Below are 24,028 nucleotides of genomic sequence, written 5' to 3' on the forward strand. Positions count from 1 at the left end.
ATATATATATATATATATACACACACACACACATATATCTCACTTAATCCCATATATTTCTATGTGTTTGTATTATGTCTAGTTGTGATAGACTAAAAGTTTTCAAAGTAATCTTGATTAATGTTAAGAGTACATATAACTTACTGACAACATAGATAACGAAGAATGGAGCATTTTCTGTTTTGATTGGTTTATTAAAGCAAAACAAACATGAAAAAGAACCATAATATTCTCAAGAGGAGTTCTTATATTCGATCAAAAGAATTAATTATCCAAAAGGAAAATTAAAACTTAGTTTTAGTTTAAATTTTCCTTGAGATTTTCTACATGGGAAGTATTTGCTTATGACTTTAATAAAATATAGTTAAATTTTCTAATATCTTCATATTAGCAGCAGAATGAAATACAAGAAATGGCATAAGGCTTTGACTGGCAGCCTGAATATTAAAATAGACATACAACAAATAAAATAGTTTTCTCATCATAATAAAATATACTTGTTTGAATGGCAGCTTTAATTCCTAAGATTATGACTAGTTCTTAGTGTTGCTAAACTCATTCTTCTTGGCTGTATCTTTATCTTTGGTCTCTCCTGATCTACTAACTGCTGGATTCAAGTCCCCCCTAAGCCTGACACTAAGGTTTGCATTTTGCCATTTGCTTTGGCAGCAAGCTTGCTAAAAAGCGCAAAGATGCTATGGGGAATACCCGGCAAGAGATGACTCACATGGTGAATGCAATGGATCGCAGTTACGCTGACCAAAGCACTCTTCATGCAGAAGATCCCCTTTCCATCACCTTCATGGACCAACACAATTTCAGCCCAAGATGTAAGTTCAACATTCATACTTGAATAAATAACTTCTCCAGTTAATAACATTTCCATTGGGTTTTTCACATTGCTTTCCACAATTGTGAAAAGTTGAAAAAGAGAGAAAACAAGGAGATTAAAACAGAGGAAAGAATATTAAACATCATGGTATTTTTACAGGTACATTTTAAGCCTTGATTCCCTTTAGCTTCAATGACATTGATTTAATTGCTGCACCCTTAGAGATATTCCAAACATCTACCACAGGATCAAATCATGTCATCTTTTTAAGTTAAAATACTTAACTGTCTACAAAAAAATTACTTCTTATTATAATTTATGCATAATTTTGATGGCTGCGTATTCCTTTTCTATAATATAAAGCTCATTTGTAGAAAGAAGCAGCATGGTAATTATTTCTGGAAATTAATGACATAGATAAAATTAGTCCATTCAAATATTCTTCTATGGACTTCTAGGAATTTTTAGTAATAAAAGTTAATTGAGAGAAAATTAATATACACATTCTTAACTATCCAGTGATAGTTAAAAAGTGTAACTGATTTTGGTGATTGGCAGAGGCTGGCCAAATCCATCTATCTATCCATATTAAGAATTTCCAGAACTGAATGATGAAGGCAGAGCCTTAAATGTTTCCACTGAGGTTCTGTTAATAGAAAATTACTTGAATAATTGTTTTCTAATCAAAATGCCTGTGAATTGTATATCCTGTAGTACCTGTGTTTTCAAAAAATGACTTACAAGTTAAATCACCTGATTTTGTTTCTTTAAATCCTCAAGTAAAACTGATGCTTGAGGAGGACACATCACATTTATCCTCTGGCTTTGGGTACCTAGGACATCCTAACACAGTTCCCAGAGGTATACTAACCCCAGGGTGAAAGATTGGTGCATAAGACATGAATTGTAGAAATGCAACTATACACCTTACACATATATTTAGTACCAAGATGGGGGTGGGGGTGGGAAGGACTAGTAGGTTGTGTGTCTCTCTGTCTTTGTAAAGAAGGAAGTTTTCTCTGAAGTGTCGAATTTGGTGAAGCATGAGCAGTAATCGGTCCTGAATGCAGCCCATCGTTTCCCTTGCTACGTATCTACCGAAATTAACAGTTAGAACTGATGCATGAGTCATTTCTCAATGTAGTTTTTATCATAATATGACCTTTCTTTCCTCTATGTTTTTGTCACTGTAAGATAAATAATAGAGAAGAATATAAAACACTTATTGTAGAAAGTTTTACTGTTTTACTAATCTTATCATTTTATACTAGAAGACTAAAACATTTCTCTTCCTCAAATGTCTTTATAGTCTGTCTTAGTAGCTTATTAGGAAGTTTTAATTCAGTAATATAAATGAACTTGGAGGAAGAATCAAGTCCTTTTCCAGAACTAAATGGGAAAAAAAATATCATTTGAAATGAGTTAGATATGATTATTTCTCTTTAAGTATCTTGTAGTTGCTGTATTCAAGGTGTATTGACTTTGTTTTAATTTTAATCTTAATAATGTGAAGTTAATTCTTCTGTCTTTTGACTTGAGAAATTTAGTGAAGTGTAATTACAGACATGCCTTTCTGCACACTTTGAGTAGCCAGATTCTTAAAGAATGGAATGAGGGATTTTAACTTTGTAGATTATGATAATCAAAGACAGATTCATAATTATGTTTCTTAAGAAAGCATAAATCTGTTGTAAGGAGAAGAATTTAAAACACAACTTTAGGCCAGTATATTCCTTCATGAGCTTTGTTTTCCTGCAGTGCCCAATGATCCACTTGTGCCGACTGCTGTGTTAGGTGAGACCCTAATTCTTTTTCATCTCTTCTTGCATGGATCTCATCTCCTTGCATGAGTTATAGCTTTTTCTACATAGTAATTACTTACAATGTAGGAAGCAGCTTGATTTTGAAAGTAGACAGTCATGTGCTTATCAAAAAGAACAATTTAGGTCAACTATCAGCTCTGGTGAATTTTAAATGAGAGAGGGAACGCTTTACAAGGAAGTGATTCTTCTTAATTCCGATGGATTTGAGGACATAGATTTACTGAGTGGCTGATGTCTCTATTCCCACATTTGTGGAATGAACCCAAGTGCATCTCAGTTTCTAGGTGTGGTGCTGCCTGAATAGTTAGCTTGCACTTAAAGAGAACTCGAAGAAGTCAACCTAATGGAGAGGAAGTTTCTAAATTCTTTCCATTTATAGCAGTTTAAAAGCCTATTTACTAGTGAGCATTAGGAATGTGGGGAATTTGTTTTTGTTTTTTCTTTATTAGTAGTTTTTTATGAATGCAGGTAAGATTTCTAGGACATTATTACGAAGTTTCACCTCCTCTATGAGTGTACATGATAAACAAGGCCTCTTTTAAGAAATTTACAATAAGCTGATTGCTTTAGCGCTCTATAATGGCTAAGACAACTGATTTTTGCTTGCTCTGATTAAAGCCTTTACAGATGTGAAATAGCTTTATTTATTAATCTAACCGTATATTTAAGAATGGAACAGGGTTTGATTTCGTTGCACCCTACTTCTTGATTCATTTCACCCCTTATTCACACTCATTGCCGTAGAGATAGTTGTGACTCATAGCTGACCCACTCTCGAGTTTTCACGGGTGTAAACTGCATAGGAGATTGTTCATTTTCATCTAGTGGAGTCAAGGGTGGATTTGAACCACCAGAGAGGCACTACCTTGGGATTAGCAGCAAAGCTCCTTATGTGTGACATCACAAGAGATCCTTTTCCACCAACCAGAGTGGATATGGAAAAGCTTCTTACAGGTTTTATCACAGTGTACCTAATGTTGAAGATTTATTCATGGAACATATAAATTGCTAGATAAACCAATTAAAAATTTTTCCTTTTCTCTCATTTGTTATATGTATTTAATAATTATAACATGTGAACATTGGAATTATTTTTGCACTTACACACATTTTATTACCCACGTTTAACACTTAATTCTTTAAAATTCATTTTGGGATAGTACAACTAATTTAAGTAAGAAGTATACAACTAATATAACCTCTTCCTCACTGCAATAATGTAAAATTTAAACTGTGGAGCTCAGGTAGTGTAGGCTGTAGGCCACTCCTCTGTGGCAGTTCGAACCCACCAGCCACTCTAGGGGAGAATAATGGGAAATCTTCTCCCATGTAATTTGCAGCTTTGGAATCTCAGTAGAAAGTGAGCTATGGACTCAGTTCCAGGAAGACAGCAATGAGCAAGCAAGGGAGAATTGGTATACATGTCCTCCATCTCTGACTGAAGTCTCCCTTTGCTATGAATACTCAGTATGATAGGAAAATGAATGAGAGCACTTCTTTCAAGGGATGACCTCAGCATATGGGTTGGAACCAGGAGTCACGAGCATTATGGAAGCATCAGTGCTTCTGAAAATACCATCTTCTGTTGAACATTGTAGAATTCTGTTAGCCTTGCATTAATAACTAGGGATTAAAATAATAAGAAACATTTTTTTTGGGGGGGATAGTGCCTAAATGGCTTAGTGATAATGAGTTGCCTGGCCAATCCAAAGGCACATGGTTCAAATCTACCAGCTGCTCCACAGGATAAGATGGTCGCTCTCCTGCTATGCAATTTACTGCCTTTGAAAATCTACTGGAAGGGCAGCTTTAGGTTGGTTCCACCTTGATGGTATATGACAGTAACAAATATATATATATTTTTTACCCCCTGTAATATTCTCTGGTGTAAAACATGTAGTATTGCATCTGAGTTTCAGTCGTTCTCAACTCAGATATGAATTCAACAAAACATCTTATGTCCTAGCTTCCTCACTTGTGAAACAAAGTATAACACTCACCACCAGACTTTTGTGTAAGGATTTGAAAAGAGAAAATGAGATGGTGTATATGAAGGACTCCCACAAATTATAAAACTTAAAGCTTATAGTCCTTATTTTTCTTATGAAAAGAAATGTGTCTTTAAGGACAACTACAGTTAACCCAGTAAAGTCATCAAATCTATTTGCAAGACAATAAAACATTTTATTTAATTTTGAAAATCAAGCTGATTGATTTTTTAAGATTGTCATTCTTTTAAAGCTAGATCTCTAGAGGTAGATATTATATGTTACATTTTCATCATTCATAATTGTGTGTTTACAGTTGTTTTGCATCCAATTGATTTTGCACTTATGAAGCAATTTTTTAAATGACTTCAAATATTACTAAGTGTTAATATATACTTAGTGATTTGAAAAGAATGAGAAAAAATTTCTTATTGATTCATGGTTCTGTTCTTTTGTGTTTTACTGCTTCATTGGGTCAAAGTCCCTATTACTGGTAAGTGTAATGCTCAGAACTCTAGAACACCTTTCAATCAAAGAACTATTTGAAATTCTTTTTCTTAAATGTGCAATAAGAATAATGATTAGTACATGTACTCTCACTAGCAGTAACATTATTAGGTGGCTTAATGAGGTGAAAATGTATTGAGATTAATAATTCATGTGTCATTATTCTAAAGACCTCACTGCTCATTGTACTGTTGTATTAAAACTGAAGAAAAATAAAAGGCTGTCTACTTTATAATGGGGCACGGTTATGTGTTAAGATTTAGAATATGTGAGTTCTGTGTTTTTTACTGAGCCTTCTACAATTAATTGTAAGTTAATTTGGCCCCAGTAGGTCAAATGAGTTTAGGGCTCATCGAGAGATCTCATCCTGGCTACTGTATTCCAGGTTGAGTAATCTGTTTATGTCTTCCTGGACCTATTTATTCTTTTTACCTCTCATCTTCAACTATATATATTGTAGTAGTGCCCAAAAGTGGCTGCAGAAATTTATTTTACCAGGGAGATATATAGATATTCTTTACGTCAGTCTATTGATTTTAATATTTTAGCAAAAGTGAATTGTTTAAAAGTGGTCTCAGAAGAGAAGGAAGCTCTCCTGAATCATGTTTTGTTAGCATATATGTGTGTGTGTGTGTGTGTGTGTGTGTGTGTGGCTAGAAACTGGGTGAAAAGTTTTCATTCAGTTGAGTTGTTAGGTTCACAATAGAATCCACCCAGAGATGTTTGATTCTGTGTGGTGTTTTGAGGAGCGATTGCAAAATATACATTCTTTCTAATATAAGGTGTAAAGATAAATGCAGTCAAACTAAATCATAGAGGCATACAAATCTGATTGTGGGGTTCTTTTTTTTTTCCCCCTTCTCCAGGAAGAAAAAATGTTTATCATGGGGACAACAATTCATTTTTTGCCATATCCTATTTGTAGAGTTGGTGATAGAACAGGCAAATGTACTGACATACTTGAAATCTGTTTAACTGTTAATTAAATGTTTTCTACAGTATGCATTATCATTAAAAGAATCAAAAGTTCCCCTAACAGTGTATTTTCTCTTCTGTTAATGAGTATAGCAATATAATGATTTTCAAAAATAACCCTTTTTAAACATTGGGGCTTTTGGCTGGTTGATTTGTTTTTTTATTTACAGTGGTAAGTTTATATGTGAGAAATATAAGCATGCTTCTCATTGTAATGATTAGTATATGGTCATTAAAATAATATTTATTATTATTAAATAATATTTATACATAGGTAAAATGTTCTTGTTTTTTCTTCTTATGACAGAAAAAAAAGATTAAAATGTTTCTTTTTATTTTAAGCTAATATCACAATTGGGATGGGGATGCACTAAAAATGGATGGGAGGTCCAATTGATTTCTATTCATTTAAGCATATTTACAAAGTACTCTGTGAGCAGAGATTATAAAGAAAGCTTGATTATATTTACATTCTTAAGCTTTTTAGAGTAGTAAAGGAAAGGGGTCAAGAAAGCACATGATTAAAACATGGAGAAGTGAAATCACACATATGAGAGCAAGAGGTTATGGAAGCATGAAGCAGGAGCTTTTTATCCCCACCTGGGACAGGTGGGAAGAATTCCAGAGGAGACGTCCATTGTTTTTCCCTCGACGTATAGCCTAGTCTCTTCATTTAGTGACTGGAAGAGTTAAGATACATTAGCAATAAACACAACAATATTAATAATAGAGTAGCAGTAGTAATAAAATAAGAGGTGCTTGAGTATAAATAGCCATGTAGCCTGGCCAGCAGGTACACTGAGGTAAGAGGTGATTCTGTATAATGCCCAGTTTTCCCATCTGGTGGGTATGGTAGTAAGACACTAGATAGTAAGATACACAGGGCCACAGTGCAAGAAGAACAGCCCTGTGTACATGGATTCCCTAGCTCGAGATCCCTGAGGAAAGTTCAGGTATGGGTGGGAAGGACTTTGTTTCATTTGTCAATAAAAACATCTGATTGACAAGTTGATCCCATGGCCCCATTCTCCACTGTAGATGTATGGAGAAGTAAGAACTCAAGAAACATCTCTCACTTTGTAAGGTGGGCCTGATGTCTCCCTGTCTCCTGTAGCAATTTTTTTTTCTTACTGTTCATAATAATCACAATAAGATACTCTTAACCTCAAACCTAGAGCTGAGCTAAGACACCGAGGCTTTGTCTCTCTGGAGATGCTGCCCTGAGCCTATCCTTTCTGGATATTCATTCTCTTCTTCCTGTGACCAGAAAGATCTTAAGGGCTTAAACTCTCCTTTGCATGGATGCATATGAAACAAGATAACTTTGTTTTCTTTTTAATCTTCTCAAATCTAAAAAATGGCAGATGAGAACCACAGTGCTACAGCAGAGTCCAGTCGACTTCTCGATGTGCCTCGCTACCTCTGTGAGGGGACAGAATCCCCTTACCAGACAGGACAGCTGCACCCCGCCATCAGAGTAGCTGACTTGCTGCAGCACATTAATCTCATGAAGACATCAGACAGCTATGGGTTCAAAGAAGAATATGAGGTGAAAAGTTTCAGTACTTTATAAAATGTTATTCTTAACCAAGACACTTCATGAAATGTGTTATTTCCATTTTCTCGTATGTTCTGAGGGCTGTATAATCCTATGCTTATGAGTATATAACCCATTGTGTGTGTTTACAGAGTATCAAAGTGGGAAAGAGTAATTAAAAGGCCATTTCTTGTGGACATACTCAGATCTTGAGTCAAATTTAGGGTTGCTCTGCTGGTTTTGTGCTCAGGAGTTGTGCTGCCAACCCAAAGGCAGATGGTTTGAATCCACCAGTTCCTTCCATGTAATTTACTACTTCTGAAACCCACTAAAACTTCAGCTGTGGATCAGTACCAATTTGATAATACATAACAATAACAATGACAAAATCAATTTTTCTTGAGGAAAATGCAACCAGGTGCTCCTTAAAAGCAAGGATGGTGAAACTAAATTCATAAACTTTGAGCATGTTACCAGGAGGCACCATCCTCCTTTGGAAAAGACATCATATTGGGAAAAGCAGAGGGCTGGTGGAAGAGAAGAGGACCTCAGTGAGATGACTTGACACTGTGTCTAACAGTGGGGTTAAGCATGCCAGAAATTGCTTAGGAAGGCACACAATAGGACAAGATTTCAATCTGTTGTCCACAGGGTTACTTATGAGTCGGTCAGCTTGACAGCATCTAACAACAAATTTATAAAAAAAAAAGTCTAAATGTCTATTTCTTAAATACACATGAGACCTTGTATTTTCTCCATTCAAAAATTCATAGCTACCAAGGTAACTTGAATCCAAGCTACCTGGAACCCCTTGTGCCATTAGAGTCTGTCATTCACACAGGCAGTAAGCACTTTTCTGCCCCTTTGCTTGTTGACCCGTTGAGAAATAAGAACAATCTTTGTAGACTAAAAGTATTGCTTGCCACTCCCAAGTTCAGTTTTGTGGCTTGTTGGTTGAATTGTGGCTTAGAAGAAAAACAAGAGAACTGCAAATCCAGTGAACAACATGAAGAAATGAAACAAAGGATGTGGGAAGTTCTTCCACCCTATTTTTCGTTCCTTTTTAAACCAAAATACCAGGATTGAGATGCCAAAGGAAGATCTAGAAATCTCAATAAACAAAATATAGGGGAAAAAAAAACAAAACCACCCTGGTTTTTTTTTTTTAAAATGTTTTTAATCTTTCATTTACTAAGAGATAGTATGAGATCTTAGAGGAAGTTCTACCACACCCCAGGACACTATACATACACACACACTTAAACACAAAATGAAAGATCAAAGTAATGCTTTGCATTCAAAGGCTTTGAAAATTACATATAAATTCATGAAGAATATTTTTAGCAAACCAGTTTATAGAGATTTGTGCACATTACTTTGGTAATGGCTGGAATGATCTTTGAATTTTGAAAGTTATGTCTAGACATATGTTGGATATGGTATGCTGTGGCAACAAAATAAATATAAGGAATTAGAATATTCTGCCAGAGTGAGGGTTTTCTTACATTCGTTTCATGTGTATTCCTGTGTATCTCACTTCAAAGAGCACTGTTCCTTTGAAGACCCCATTTCCTGTGTTGAGCAAAAGCTTAAGTTTTTTTGGTTGGGTTGGGTTTTGTTTTTTTGGGTTTTTTTTTTTTTTTTTGTGTGTGTGTGTGTGTAGGGGTTTTTTTGTTTTACAAAAAAGACATCTCTGCCCACATTTTTAATTGCTGCATATGGTAATTAAACCAATCAACAACTTCATCTGTTCCAAGGTTCTTAGAGACAGTGACTCTTTCATTTTCATATGGTCCCTTGTTATAGAAACTCGGTCCTTTTTATGATTTTCAAAGAAATTAAAATGAGCTGTATACTGCATATAATTTAATGAATAATTATGGTGGAAAACAGGCTCTCTTTTTCCTGTTATAAGTGCTGTAAAGTAAGCATATTTGAAAGAATCTTTCTAAAACAGTTTTGAAATGTTTGATGTGTTCTATTTTAGTACTTTTGGAAATGCCCTATGCTTTCTCTACTTGTATAAAGTTCTAGAGTTCTTAAGTTTTAAATACTTCCAAGGTCCATTTTTTTTCCCCTTTGAAGTTAATTCTTGTCCTAAATTTGAACTAAATCCAAAACCAAGATAAACAAGTATGAATCCAATAAGCAAGCTTTGTGGATCCTGTTTACTGCTGTAGGACTCTTCCACCCTGAGAGAGTAGCTTTTACTATTTTGGTCTTTAGACCAGATAAACTTTAATTTTGAAAAAGGCATTAAATATAATCTTCTTGTTACTTTCCCCCTCCCTAGAGCTTCTTTGAAGGACAGTCAGCATCTTGGGATGTAGCTAAAAAAGACCAAAATAGAGCAAAAAACCGATATGGAAACATTATTGCCTGTAAGTACTCAGGTATTCTTACAGATGGGATGGATTGACTCAGTGACTGGGGTAATGGGAGTGGATATGTCAGAGACAATGAATTTGGCTCAAGATAGAGCAGGGTTCAGAGCTGTTGTACATAGGTTCACTAGGAGTTGGACTCTAGGCAAGTAACAACAGCATTCTTATTGAAAGCAAATTTGTATTTGCAAAGATAAGTTGCAAGTTCTCCTTATATATGTTATGTTATACTTGAAGAGGTTCACAGAGGGTGGCACATCTTATAAAGTTAACTTCATATCATGTTTGTATCTATATCCATGAAGTGGCTTTCAAATAGATGAGAATATTAGGAAAATGAAATATTTAGTCTAAGTTGTGAACTCTGGTAAGGAATTGTGCTAACAACTCAAAGGCACACTGTTCAAATCCAACCGCTGCTCCAAAGAAGAAAAATACACGGTCTTCTCAGTGATTTACTGCCTCTGAATACTCTCTGGAGATCAGCTGTGAGTCAATGCCAACTCAATGGTGCATAACAACAAAAGTCTAAATGATAAATTACCATATACTTTCACCACACACAGCCAAGGTGGCAGTATTCTGCTTACCACAGACAGGGAGTATTATAGGCAGGTGGTTAATGTGGCTAATTACATTTTGGTAATTCCTCATGATTAAGTAAAATGTTACCTGGAGATAAATAGATTATCTGATTATATAAGAACTATAAAGAGAAGGAGTAACTGGCAGTCGATTGACTCAAACAACACTAGTCACATTTAAATTATTTTACAATATTTTATAAATGTGATTGTTTGGGGAAACAACCATAGTAATAGACTCTAGCTAAGGGTATTACTTTGCATGTCTACCAGTGTACATAATGGATGAGTTACAACATTGTCTCAGATCAAGGTGGAAGTACAGTAACTGACATTACATCATTTCAATTTTCAGATGACCACTCGAGAGTAATTTTGCAACCTGTTGAAGATGATCCTTCTTCAGATTATATTAATGCCAACTACATAGATGTAAGTAGTTTCACAGTTCCATTATCTCAATATGTTGCCTTAGCTACGTGAATATTTTTGCATGTTATTATCTATAAAGTAATTTCTAGCTTTTTAAAATAAAGAACAAACTGTACACTTTTCTTGTTCTACATCCTAGTACTTACTGACATTGTTGTGCTTTCTTTCACACCTGACTTTGGTTTGGGCTGTAGATTTGGCTGTACAGGGATGTAAGTACCACTATATGTAAATAACAGCACCCTATTGTAAACATTTGATATAACTACTCTTAATCGCAGTTCTTACTAATACTTACTAGTTACCAATGCATGCTTCACCTGATTAGCCTCATATGGTATATCTATGTTCATTTTTGTTAACTCTTTGACTTGTATAAAGATCTGTCTACCTCTTTTCCTTTTCTATGTTTAGAAAAAAAGGACCATTTTTAGCTTTTGACAATTGATTATGTATTCAAGTTTTATTTGTTGATGATTTCTGTTTATGGTTTTATTCTTACCCTCCCCCAAACAATATGTGAGAAGCTGGATAGTATGGTGTGTATTAGTGTATCTGAAATTTTATTTATTGTATTTGACTTATCATGAAAAGTTGAGCAGGGAAATTATTTTGTGGTGGGTTGTATTGGCCTGTAAAGCAATAAAATTACTTAGGCAAAATAAGTACTAAATTACATTTGTAAAATATGCATATCACACATATATATCGAAAAATAGACATCAAATAAAGTATCATGTCCATTGATAAATTTTGTTTCCAATATTATATTCATGAAAACTCTTTATTTCATCAAATTAAAAGCCAAAATGTTGTTGTTGTTGCTGCTGCTGCTGCTGTTGTTGAGTACTGTCAAGTCAGAACAGGCTCATAGCTCATGGTCCTCCGGGTTTTTCAGAGGTAGTAAACTGCACAAAAGGATATTACCCATCTTTATCCCATGAAGCAGCTGGGGAATTTGAACTGTGTACCTTTGGGGCAGTACAATTTCTTACCATTGAGCCACCTTATGGAAGAAATATATTAATTGCTAGGGCAAGCTTTCTTGTCCTGCTACATTATTCCAAATATATAAGAGATCTCAGCAATATAACTCCATGTTTATATGCCTCTGTTTATCTTCATATTAGAGACGATGATAATAGTAATACATTCATAATTTTGTTATGAAAATTGAATGAAGTTATACATGTTAAACACTTAATAAAATGCCTAGTATATAATAAACTATAAGTTTTAGCTATTTTTTAATTAATTAAAATCTAGGTGTGCTGAAGTTATTGCATTCAAAATATACATTTCTAATAAGTAAAAAAGTATAATAAATATCAGAGATTAATGTAGAAGCATATATTTACATACAAAAAATAATATGTCTAAGGCTCAACTTGTTCCAATCTCCATTAAAAAGAAACCATTTTATCATTTTTATTAAGCTTAATTTTAGTTATTTTGTATGTTGTAATTTTATTTATATATATATACATATATATATATATATATATATGAAATGACATCTTTTAATAAGTATATGAGTATCAAGGTTAAATTTCTAATCCTAATCTCATATTTAAAAGAAATCAAATTCCTTCTCATTGAGAATTAAATTAATTATCTTCTCTTTAGAACTAACTAAATAAATAAGAAAATCAGTACATCTAACAAATATGTAAGTTACTCTCTTTTACGTAACCTTGGTTTTCTGCCAAGACAGATACACTAGAGTCTTGTAATAATACTGCTGTATGGTTAAGGTGATATGAAATGAGACTCTATTGCTACCCCGTCTTTCTGTTAAGACCCCAGTGTGTTTTGGCTGATTGCAATATTGCTTATAATTTACTCTTTCCCATTAGTTTATTGCACTTAAAAGAAATACTTTGCAATTGACAAATTTTTGTAAAATTGATATAAAATGCTTACAGTTTACAATAATAACATCCCATAATACCCTGTGCAACTTAAGTATATAAAGAAATAAAAAACACTCAAGTTTTGCAATACTGCAATCTCCAGCTATAATAAATTTTATCTTGAGGACCTTAAACACTAAGCTGCTAATTGAAATTGGTGATTCACATTCACCCAGAGTCTGTGGATGAGGAAACTCTAGCGATCTGCTTCAGTAAAGATGACAGCTAAGAAAATTTTATGAGAAAGTTCTAGTCTGTCACATGGGGATACTATGTGTGAAAATGAACTCAATGGTACTCCAGAATGTAAACTAATTTTACCACCCATTTTACACCACCCCATTGATGAGTACACAAAAAATTCAGAAGTTGATCCCACTATTTATGGCTGTTTTGCAACTCAAAATAGGTTTCAAATTCTAATCAATTCAGGATAATTAGCAAATGATTCCTAACATGAAAAATTTATTCTTTTTAAAAAAGTCAGTGTTTAACTATTTAGAGCTCTTGACACACTTAAGAAATGGTTTGTTCAGGAGCAGAGACACTTAAAAAAAATAAACTCTTTCCTATATATGTGTGTATCTATAATTATATGTGTGTCACTTAATATTATTAGCACACAAAACGTTGTTTTGTCAGATTCCTGAACATGTTCTACAAGAGGAATGATCTCTCTGATAAAAATCTCCGTAGGGCTTTGGTGACTTGTGCACACATGCATTGTCCAGCTCTAACATTGGAATGTTCTGTTATTATTTTTCTGGTTCTAATATGTCGTTGTCCATTTGTAATGGTGTGTTGTACTCTTGGATGATGAAAAATGAATTGATGAGTTCAAACAAAATTTTGCCAAGAGTGAATGACTAAACACTAACATGAAGGCATAAACATTTTAGTGAAATTAAACAAAATCTGTAAGGTTATTACACAGCAAACAACGCTCAATTATGTAATAGATATATTCTCAGCAGAGCCCTTCAAATATTTCATTTTTGTTTTATGCTTACCTTTCAGATAACCTAGGTTTGAGAAGTGAACGAAATATGTTCACTACTCTTTTCTGGACTTACTATAACTTAATCTTAACAGGTGGTTGTCTTCATCTTTTTATGCCTTCATTCATTTACTTCCTATACTAATGTAAAATGATAACCAATTTGTTTCCTATTTAGGGGTATCAGAGACCAAGCCACTACATTGCAACCCAAGGTAAGACTTTATAAAATATAGTCAAACAAATAAGTTTGTTTACCCAAAGGAACCATGTAAGTGTTTTAAGTTTTTTGGAGTGGTGAGATGTCTTTTTATGGGTTTTTTGGTTTGATTTTTTTTTTCATTTTTCTACAAAATAACTGAAGAAATAGCTTATATGTAATTTGTTCTTTATTCATTTTAAAAATATAGTTCTTTTTATCTGTATTAAGCATGTAAATTAAAGATTGTTTTTCATTAAAAGTAGAAGAGAAGCTGTCAGCAGTTGTGAGTTTTATTCTCTTGTGTTTGATGACTCAAAGCATTACTCAGCCGGTCAGAGAAATTACTCATATCTGATAAAAGTAGAAAGAAATCTCATTTGTGTAAAGGTCCTGCCTATTTGCAGTCTGATTTGACAGCTTGGAATCCTGGAATATAAAAGCATTCAAGATTAATATTGGTATAATGAGACGCTGACTGTCTTCCAGCTTTTTTTTTTCCTACAACTAAGACTGAGCCAAAACAAAAGGCTACAGGGAACTTAGTAAAGTTCATTCTTCACTGGAAAATGAGAAAGTAGGAAATCTTGCTATTCAGGCATATTGGGAAATAGAAATAGACTAACCAAAAAACCTTCTATTATTTCTTTAAATTTATTTCTTGGCATCTTGAGAAAAGCTTTAATGTCAATTATAGGAAGTAAAAGATAAGGTATATTTGTTCTTTTGACAGGGGTAGTTTTCTAAGTGATTGTTACATACCATTGGAGGAATTATATTTAGTTCTATATTCCTTAAAATGAGCAAACTGAACTGTGGTGAATGACATTCTACTTTTAAGATGCTGCATAGATCATCATTGTCTTGTTGTTGTATACTAATAAGTCAGAAGTGAGCCTTCAGAAGCAGTAAGTGGCTAAGAAAACAAACAGATTCATCTTGGAAAGGGTTAAAATGGGTGGCTCCTTGGAGGCAAGGATTCTGAGGCTCCATCTAAAATACTTTGGACATGTTGTGAGGAGAGACCGGTACTTGGAGAGGGACATCATACTTTGGAAGGTGGAGGGATGGCGCAGGAGGGGAAGGCCCTCTATAAGGTGGATTAATTCAGTGGCTGGATTAATTGGATGGGAGAGTCAGAGACAGTGCGATTGGCACAGGACAGAGCAGAGTTTAGGGCTGTTGTACATAAGTCGCAAACGACTCAACGGCACACAACAGCAACAACAGCAAATGTACTTCGCTTGGTAGTTAATATTACCTTTCCTCACATTATTTTAGAATGTAGATCTATATTTGTTCCCATTCCAAAGAAAGGTGACCCAACTGAGTGTGGAAACTACAGAACAGTGTCATTGATTTCACATGCAAGCAAGATTCTACTGAAGTTCATCCAAAAATGATTAGAACAGCACATCAGCAGAGAACTGCCGGAAGTCCAGGCTGGGTTTAGAAGGGGTCGTGGTACTAGGGATATTGTTGCTGATGTTAGATGGATCTTGGCTGAAAGCAGAGAATACCAGAAGAATGTCTATCTGTGTTTCATTGATTATGCAAAGGCATTTGACTGTGTGGATCATAACAAACTGTGGCTGACTCTGAGAAGAATGGGAATCCCAGAACATTTAATTGTGCTAATGCGAAACCTGTACTTGGATCAAGAGGCAGTAGTCAGAACAGAGCAGGGCAACACTGCATGGTTCAAAATTGGGAAGGGTGTACTCCAGGGATGCATCCTGTCTCCATACCTTTTCAACATGTATGCAGAGCAGATTATCCGAGAAGCTGGGCACTATGAGGAGAATTGTGGCATCAGGATTGGTGGAAGATCTATTAACAATCTGCGTTATGCAAATGACACAACCCTGCTTGCTGAAACTGAGGAGGACCTCATGCACTTGCTGCGAAGGGTCAAGGACTGCAGCCTCGAAGGGTCAAGGACTGCAGCCTTCAGTATGGACTGAGGCTCAATGTCAAGAAGACAAAGATTCTCGCCACTGGACCAATTGGCAGCGTCTGGATGGATGATGAAGAGATTGAGAGTGTTCACAGCTTCACTTTGCTCGGCTCCACAGTTAACACTCTTGGTACCAGCAGTCAGGAAATCAAAAAGCGTATCGCGATGGGAAAGTCTGCCGTTAGGGACCTCTCAAAGGTACTCAGGAGCAACAGTGTCTCTCTGGAGACTAAGGTGCGCCTGATACAGGCCATGGTCTTTGCAATCGCTTGTTATGCATCAGAGAGTTGGACAATGACTAGGGAGGACAGAAGGAGAGTGGATGCTTTTGAGCTGTGGTGCTGGAGAAGGGTACTGAATGTACCACGGACTGCCAGGAAAACAAACAGATTCATCTTGGAGAGGATTAAACCAAGCTACTCCTTGGAGGCAAGGATTCTGGGGCTTCGTCTGACATACTTTGGACATGTTGCCAGGAGGGACGGGTCCTTGGAGAGGGACATCATGCTTGGGAGGGTGGAGGGACAGCGCAGGAGGGGAAGACCCTCTATGAGATGGATCGATTCAGTGACTGGGGTAATCGGGATGGGTGTGTCAGAGGCAGTGCGGTTGGCGCAGGATAGAGCAGGATTTAGGGCTGTTGTGCATAGCGTCTCTATGAGTCGGAAACGACTCGACGGCACATAACAACAACAACAACATTCTAAAGTGACAGAGACAAATATCTTAGTATAACTTTTGACATCTTCTCCTAAATTGGGCACTAGAAAAGAAAAATTGACTGGAAAAAACCCAAAACCATGAAAACCTTTCGTATCCCCATGATTTGATCTACTGTGTAAATTTACGTATATAAAACTAAGAATTTACAACATTTTGCATTGCACTTTTAAACTTATTTGAGTGATTTATTTAACTTTCGATCTTACCTAAGGTTTTTATTAAATACTGAATATTTCTATTAACTTAATACTCAAATTAATTTTTCACAGGTCCAGTTCATGAAACAGTATATGATTTTTGGAGAATGATTTGGCAAGAACAGTCTGCCTGCATTGTGATGGTTACAAATTTAGTTGAAGTTGGCCGGGTAAGGCATTAAGATTTTTGTTACTGCTCTAAAATTTTATTCTATATTCAATAGCAAAGCATAATATACTTAAAATAGAATATTATTCATTTATGAAGAGAAGAGGGGAAAATTTATTGGACAAGCCATAGTATTTCAATCATTGTTCTTAAGTACACCTTTATTGTCATAAAAATGGTTTTATTTTATTATTGAGTAGTTAAGGAAACTTTGATATTGTCCTGAACTCTAATTGCCTATAAGGTTGACATTTCTATAAGATTGACAAAGTCTCAATTTATTATGCAACATAATTTATCTCATTTGCATCTTTAAAATATGAATCCTATCTTTTAATTGTGAACTGAATAGCTGTAACTGACATTCAGTCATGCTGCTTTAATGCATATTGTTTGTTGAGATATGTCTATTATCTTTGTCACTTAGGTGAAATGCTATAAATATTGGCCTGATGATACTGAAGTTTATGGTGATTTCAAAGTAACTTGTGTAGAAATGGAGCCTCTTGCTGAATATGTAGTTAGGACATTCACCCTTGAAAGAGTAAGTATCCTAAAACTCTATTTTTAGAAAACTGTATACTGAAACTGATTTTTCTTTTAAAACTATTTCTCAAGCTTTATTTTTATGGTTCTTTTAAAAATTCATTCATTTATTCTACAAATATCTGGGAACTTACCTGTTACCGGATGTATTTATAGTCTATGTTGCACATTTAAAAACACTGTCCTATGGCACTCAATATCAGTTCAGCAAAGGCAATAAAAGATAGGCTAGGACAGGTCTGAAAAGGAGGGTGGGATTGGCTGCACAACTCAGAGAATGTCATCAGTGACATTTGAACTGGTGAGTGATTTGCTTTGAATATCCTTACCAACAAATAAATAGATGACTAAAATAGGCAGATAAACAAGAAAGAAGATATGTTTTAAGTGTTACAGAGAAAATTGCTATTTGAAATGGAAACAAGAAATATTGTTTGGGAAGGTTCACAATTTTAAAGGGATGAGACGTGATGTATGAGTAAAATCTTAAAGTAAGTGAGGGAGTGAGTCATAGGTTATGTCCAGAGGAAGAGTGTTTCTAACAGAAAGAAGAATCTCTTTATTGACCTTGAGGCATGACTATGACTGTCAGAATAAGAAATAGCAAGAATAAGAGGATGAATGTTCAGAGAGGAGTGAGTGAAGGAGAAATAGATATAAAATGAAGTCAGACAAGTCACAGAGCCTGATAAGTGGGCCCTTATGGGCTATGATGATGCCTTATGTTTGTATTAAAGGTGAGCCGGGAATTCAGTGGAGGTTTTAAGCATGGGATGAACATGAGGAAACACTAAAACAGGGTGGGGCCTGGAAGATTAGTTTGGGACATGGAAGTCACAAAATAAACTGCTGAGAAAGAGCTTAGTAAACTTTGCCACATAAAAAATATGAAATTTTCCATATAAAAAGTATTGAATATATGCATACCAAAATTTGGAGTTATTAATATATGTAATTAGTAGTGTTAGTATAAATAGGTAATGGAATTTCCAATTTACTATTATCCCTTTTAAAACTGCTTGACCTCATGCACTGATAACTTTTCAAAGTAGTAAGAATTTTAAGAAGTGAATATAAGGCTTTCATGAGCTGTGTTTTCAGATACTACCAATCACCATTCAATTGTTGTAAAGCATTAGGTCACTAGGGCTTGGATTTATTTACCTGCAAGAAGTCCATCCAGAGGAATTTTTTTTAAAATATAAGGACTAACTTATAATCTTAAAAATGTTACTGCTGTAAGATGCTGTCAGGGAAACTCCTCCTCATAAATTCATTCAAACTCACAGCCGTCAGGTTAGCTCAACTCATGATAACTATTCATTGGGTTTCTAAGACTCTCAATCCCAACAGGAGGGTGTTTTCCATCTGTTTCTTCTGCAGAGCTGCTGGTGAATTTGAACCATGAGAAGCTCAGCCTTTTGGCTTAGCAGCACAGCTCACTGTAGACCATCCTACCAAAGCTCCATTTACTAGAGCAGACTAAAAAAACCCACAATTCTGGAGCATCTTCACAGTCATTGCTGTCTTTGAGCTCATTGTCATACACGTTGTGTCTGTCCATCTCATTGTCTTCCTATTTACACTGACCCTCTATCGATCATGATATCCTTCTCCAATTAACATGTCAGATAACATGTCAAAAGTATATGAACTTCTAAGGAACATTCTGGCTGTAATTCTACAAAAAGAGAGTTCTTTGTTCTTCTGGTATAGTCGTCAACAATATAAAGCATATATTCTTCTTTAGTTGTCCTTATTTTTTGTCTAGCTTTCACACATAAACAAGGTGACTGAAAGACTATGGTTTGTGACATGCCGCCTTAGTCCTCAAAGTGGGAAAGTATAAATAATCATAAGTGCACAGCAATAAATAGCTAAACTATTATAGATATTATTTAGAAATCTTGTTTTAACAAATGATATTTATAAATAATGAAAAAATGTAGCTGAAAAAGATAAAAGAAAATATTAAATGAAAAGTATCATTATACAGAATAGAATGATTACAACTATCCAGAATATGTACAAGAAGTTTCTTTAACAAATTGGGTAGAAGAAAATAAGCAACAGTATTCCAAAGAAAGGTGATCCAACAGAGTGTGGAAATTATCAAAGAGTATCATTAATATCACATGCAAGCAAGATTCTGCTGAAGATTATAAAAAAAAAAAATGACTGGAACAGCACATCAACACAGAACTGCCAGAAGGAAAGGCCAGGTTTAGAAAAAGCTGTGGTGCTAGGGTTAATGTTAATGTTAGATGGATCTTGGCTAAAAGCAGGGAGCACCAGAGGAATGTCTGTCTATTTGTATTTCATTGACTATGCAAAGGCATTTGACTGTGTGGACCACAACCAACTGTGGCTAACTCTAAGAAGAATGGGAATCTCAGAACACTTGATTGTGCTATGTGAAACCTGTACTTGGACAAGGAGGCAGTATTCAGAACAGAGCATGGAGACACGGCATGGTTCAAAATTGGGAAGGGAGTACGCCAGGGGTGTGTCCTATCTCCATGCCTTTTCAATCTATGTGCAAAACAGATTATATGGGAGGCTGGGTTCTATCAGGAAAAATATGTCATCAGGATTGGAGGAAGACTCATCAACAGTCTCCATTATGCAGACGATGCAGCCCTGCTTGCTGAAACTGAGGAGGGCCTGAAGCACTGGCTGCAAAAGATCAATGACCACAGCCTTCAATAAGGATTGAAGGTCAATATAAAAAAAAACAACAAAGATTCTCACCACAGGGCTGATTAACAGCATCATGATAGATGGTGAAGAGATTGAGACTGTTAACTTTGCTTGGCTCCACAATCAACACTCTTGGCACCAGCAGTCAGGAAATTAAAAGATGAATTGCACTGGAAAAGTCTGCTGTCAGAGACCTCTCCACAGTACTGAAGAGCAACAATGTCACCTGATACAGGCCATGGTCTTTGCAATCACTTGCTATGTATCAGAGAGCTGGGCATTGGCTAGGGATGATAGGAGGAGAATTGATGCTTTTGATCTGTGGTGTTGAAGAAAAGACTGCTAAGAGAACAAACAGGTTTATCGTAGAGAGGTTGAAACCAGGCTGCTCCTTGGAAGCAAGGATTCTAAAGCTTCATCTGACATACTTTGAGCATGGTGCAAGGAGGGATCAGTCCTTGAAGAGGAACATCATGCTTGAGAAGGTGAAGGGACAGCTCAGGAGAGGAAGACCCTCAATGAGATGGACTGATTCCATGATTGGGGTCATGGGGATAGGTGTGTCAGAGACAGTTAGCTTGGCACAATGTAGGGCAAGGTTTAGGGTTGTTGTATATAAGGTAGCTATGAGTCTCAGGTGACTTGATGGCCATAACAACAGTAACACAGCAAACATCACAAAGGACCTTTAAGTTTAATTAATAAATAACTAGACCCTATTATTATTATTATTATATAAAAATAGAATGTACATTTTTAATTCTCTCAAGTTGATGAAAGTTTTATTTAAACTTTTTATTTAAAAAAATTAATCAAAAAGTAAACAACTACAAAATGTTGAAGTGTTTCCACAATCCAATAGAAAGCATTAACACATCTTTGTCTACTGCTCCCAAAAATTAGCCTCTTGAAAATCAGAAAAGTTATATTGAAGACATCAGCCGTTTTAGTTCCCAATTGACATAGTTATCTAGGAATAATGTATACCAATAAATTAACAACTCTTTAGAAAGGCAGTTTAAAGATCACAGGAAAATAAATACGAAATAGAAAATTGAGTACAGAATGAATAAAAACAAAGAGAGAGAGAAAATGAAGCGGGGAAAACATTCTTGTTCCTCTAAAGGGTAATTAAAATAAACCACTACAAAGGCCAAGTGATGTAAAATTAAAACAAAATATACAATAATAGAAAATACCAAAGAGCAATCAGTATTACCCTGCATTACATGGAGTATTGTGCTAGGTAGGAACTAGAATTAAAAGTAAATATGAATCATGATTTCTGGCTCCCAAGGTTTTAAAAAGGATATTGATCTATATAATTCAGAATCTAAAAATTACCCCTCTTTCTAAATTTTCTTTATTTCATATAATTTTTCTACCTTTTCTAATTGAACAAAGAAGATGGAAATTTCACATTCACCTTACAGTAGAGTTTGAGCTATATAGATACTCTTTTTACTAAGATTGTGTATTTTAAAAAATAATTTCTGTAGCTGTTCCTCTCTAGCCTCGAAGCTGTGCTACCAAAATCTACAGCCTGCTTTTTACAAGAGGAAGGAAAAGGCTTTGAAATATACATTTAAAGGGCTCTCTTAAATTAACCCTGTAGGAGAGGGCCACAACAATAGATGTTTCACTTATTTCATTTTGTGGTTTTTGTTACTATAAATAATGTGCTGTGTGCTGAATTATTTCACAGAGCTAAGAAAAATGGTCTGGCCAAAGAACAGTTTAGCTGTGTATTTCCACAAACCAATCTAGAGTAGCACTGTCCTGGAAAATCCCTACATGCTATGCTTCAAAACCATTTTCAACATGGATAAGCAAGGCATTAAAATCTCTTTGGAGGTGAGGAACTAGAAAGTTACTTTTTATGCACTGCTTGAGAACTCAGTGCTTTAGGTCAATAGGGCAGCATTTTAGCTTACCCATTTTCTCCTTTATCCCCCAATAATTTTATGTATTGTCATTTCCAGTAAGCACCAAACTGACAAAGTGAATAAAATTTACCCAAACTATAAGCATTGAGCAAGATTTTTCATTTTCTTCCTTGGACAGTTGTATGTCAATAAAAGTAAGCTCTTATGCCATGTCAGGGCAACAGCTTTTTTGTCAGGGTGAAAGGAGGAAATCCAGCATGATCTTTGATGTTTGTGGGTTTGTAGGGGTTTTTTCCCTCCTTCATTTTTCATTGTCGACCAAATCTATTGCCCATTGTTATGTTTAATAGATTTATTTCAATCCTTTGAAAACACTTCTTTCCATCTCCACACAGAGGGCATATAATGAGATCCGTGAGGTTAAACAATTCCATTTCACTGGCTGGCCTGACCACGGAGTTCCCTACCATGCCACAGGGCTTCTTTCCTTCATACGGAGGGTCAAGTTGTCCAATCCTCCCAGTGCCGGTCCCATCGTTGTGCATTGCAGGTGAGTATGATTTCAGTGTTGTCACCTGTTTGTAGTTGGCTTTTCTTAGTGCATGTAATTAGAGAACTCTGGTGGCACAGTGGTTAGAAGTTACACTGACAACCCAAAGGCATGTGGTCTGCTCCATGGGAGAAAAATGGATGCTCTTCTTCTATGTAACTTACTACCTCTGAAAACCTACTGGAGGGTCTGATAGGAGTTAGTTCCAACTCAATAGTACATAACAACTTGGAGAGTAAGCCCTTAAGAATAAAAGCTTTGTGTCTCCAAAGTTCCAGCTTGCGTATATTAGATGAGGAGAAACAGCAACAAAAGGTATCTGTAACTGGCACATAAAATAGAAACTTGAGAAATAAATGCATTCATCCAAATGTGTGTGCAGTAAATGCAGACACTCTGTCTTTCAAGATAATATCAGTATTTCTGATCTGTTTTCCTTTTTTTTTTCTGTTTTCCTTTTTATTGCTTTTGAAAATCCTATTCATATGGGATGGTGGGTTGAAATTCTCTTGTAAATTCCCAGTAGAATCCCAGCTTTTAAAACTAAATTGGAGACTCCAAATTTCTAAATGGCCTAAATTGCAAGAATTTGTGCTGCAAAACAGCTATTTAAGATTTTTTTTATATATATAAAAAGACCTTGAAATCTACATCAGTGAAATCCAGCAAATAAATGCTTGTGAAAAGGGGAAATTATTTTCAGACCATCTTCTGATTAGAAACTTTTCTTAAGACAAGCATTCAAAGATATTTTGATGCATGGCCTCATTTAGAGATGTGACCAGAAAAATGAGTTCTGAATCTAAAAAGCTTTTCAGAAATGCTACACACATTTTCACATACTACCCAACCACAAGGTATGTAATAGGTTGTAGTTAAGCACTATTTTTTCCTGAAAATCTAACTGATGTAGAATTTAAAGAGGAAGAAGAGAAAACAGAGAAGGAAATAGAGATAAGATATTATATAAGGGTCAGATTCTATATACCCTAGAAAAAAGGAGAAAAATCTTCTATTCACTTCCTCCCAGGAAATCTGATGTACTCTTCAATTACCTTCCTGTCTCAAACCCTGGGAACAGCGATTGGCTTTGCCAGAGATAGCCAAAGGCTTTTGCTTAAATTTTCAA

General features: G+C 35.2%; 1 protein-coding gene across 4 annotated transcripts in view; it reads left to right on the plus strand.

Annotated features, from left to right (window-relative positions):
- Positions 1-24,028, plus strand: part of PTPRK (protein tyrosine phosphatase, receptor type, K) — an 801,885-nt gene that overhangs the window by 756,250 nt on the left and 21,607 nt on the right. For 2 of the 4 annotated variants that reach the window (XM_006884997.1, XM_006884998.1), the window contains exons 15-22: positions 670-830; positions 7,490-7,674; positions 9,956-10,043; positions 10,986-11,062; positions 14,151-14,187; positions 17,121-17,218; positions 17,645-17,761; positions 22,745-22,899. In XM_006884997.1, coding sequence (XP_006885059.1) covers positions 670-830; positions 7,490-7,674; positions 9,956-10,043; positions 10,986-11,062; positions 14,151-14,187; positions 17,121-17,218; positions 17,645-17,761; positions 22,745-22,899 — 918 coding nt within the window. Of the gene's footprint in view, positions 1-669; positions 831-2,590; positions 2,627-5,124; positions 5,137-7,489; positions 7,675-9,955; positions 10,044-10,985; positions 11,063-11,256; positions 11,275-14,150; positions 14,188-17,120; positions 17,219-17,644; positions 17,762-22,744; positions 22,900-24,028 lie in introns of all 4 variants that reach the window. The other 2 variants (XM_006884995.1, XM_006884996.1) reach the window with 2 other exon arrangements.

The sequence above is a fragment of the Elephantulus edwardii genome, unplaced genomic scaffold (assembly GCF_000299155.1).
Source record: "Elephantulus edwardii isolate Elephantulus edwardi_28Jun2011 unplaced genomic scaffold, EleEdw1.0 scaffold00039, whole genome shotgun sequence".
Lineage (NCBI taxonomy): Eukaryota > Metazoa > Chordata > Mammalia > Macroscelidea > Macroscelididae > Elephantulus > Elephantulus edwardii.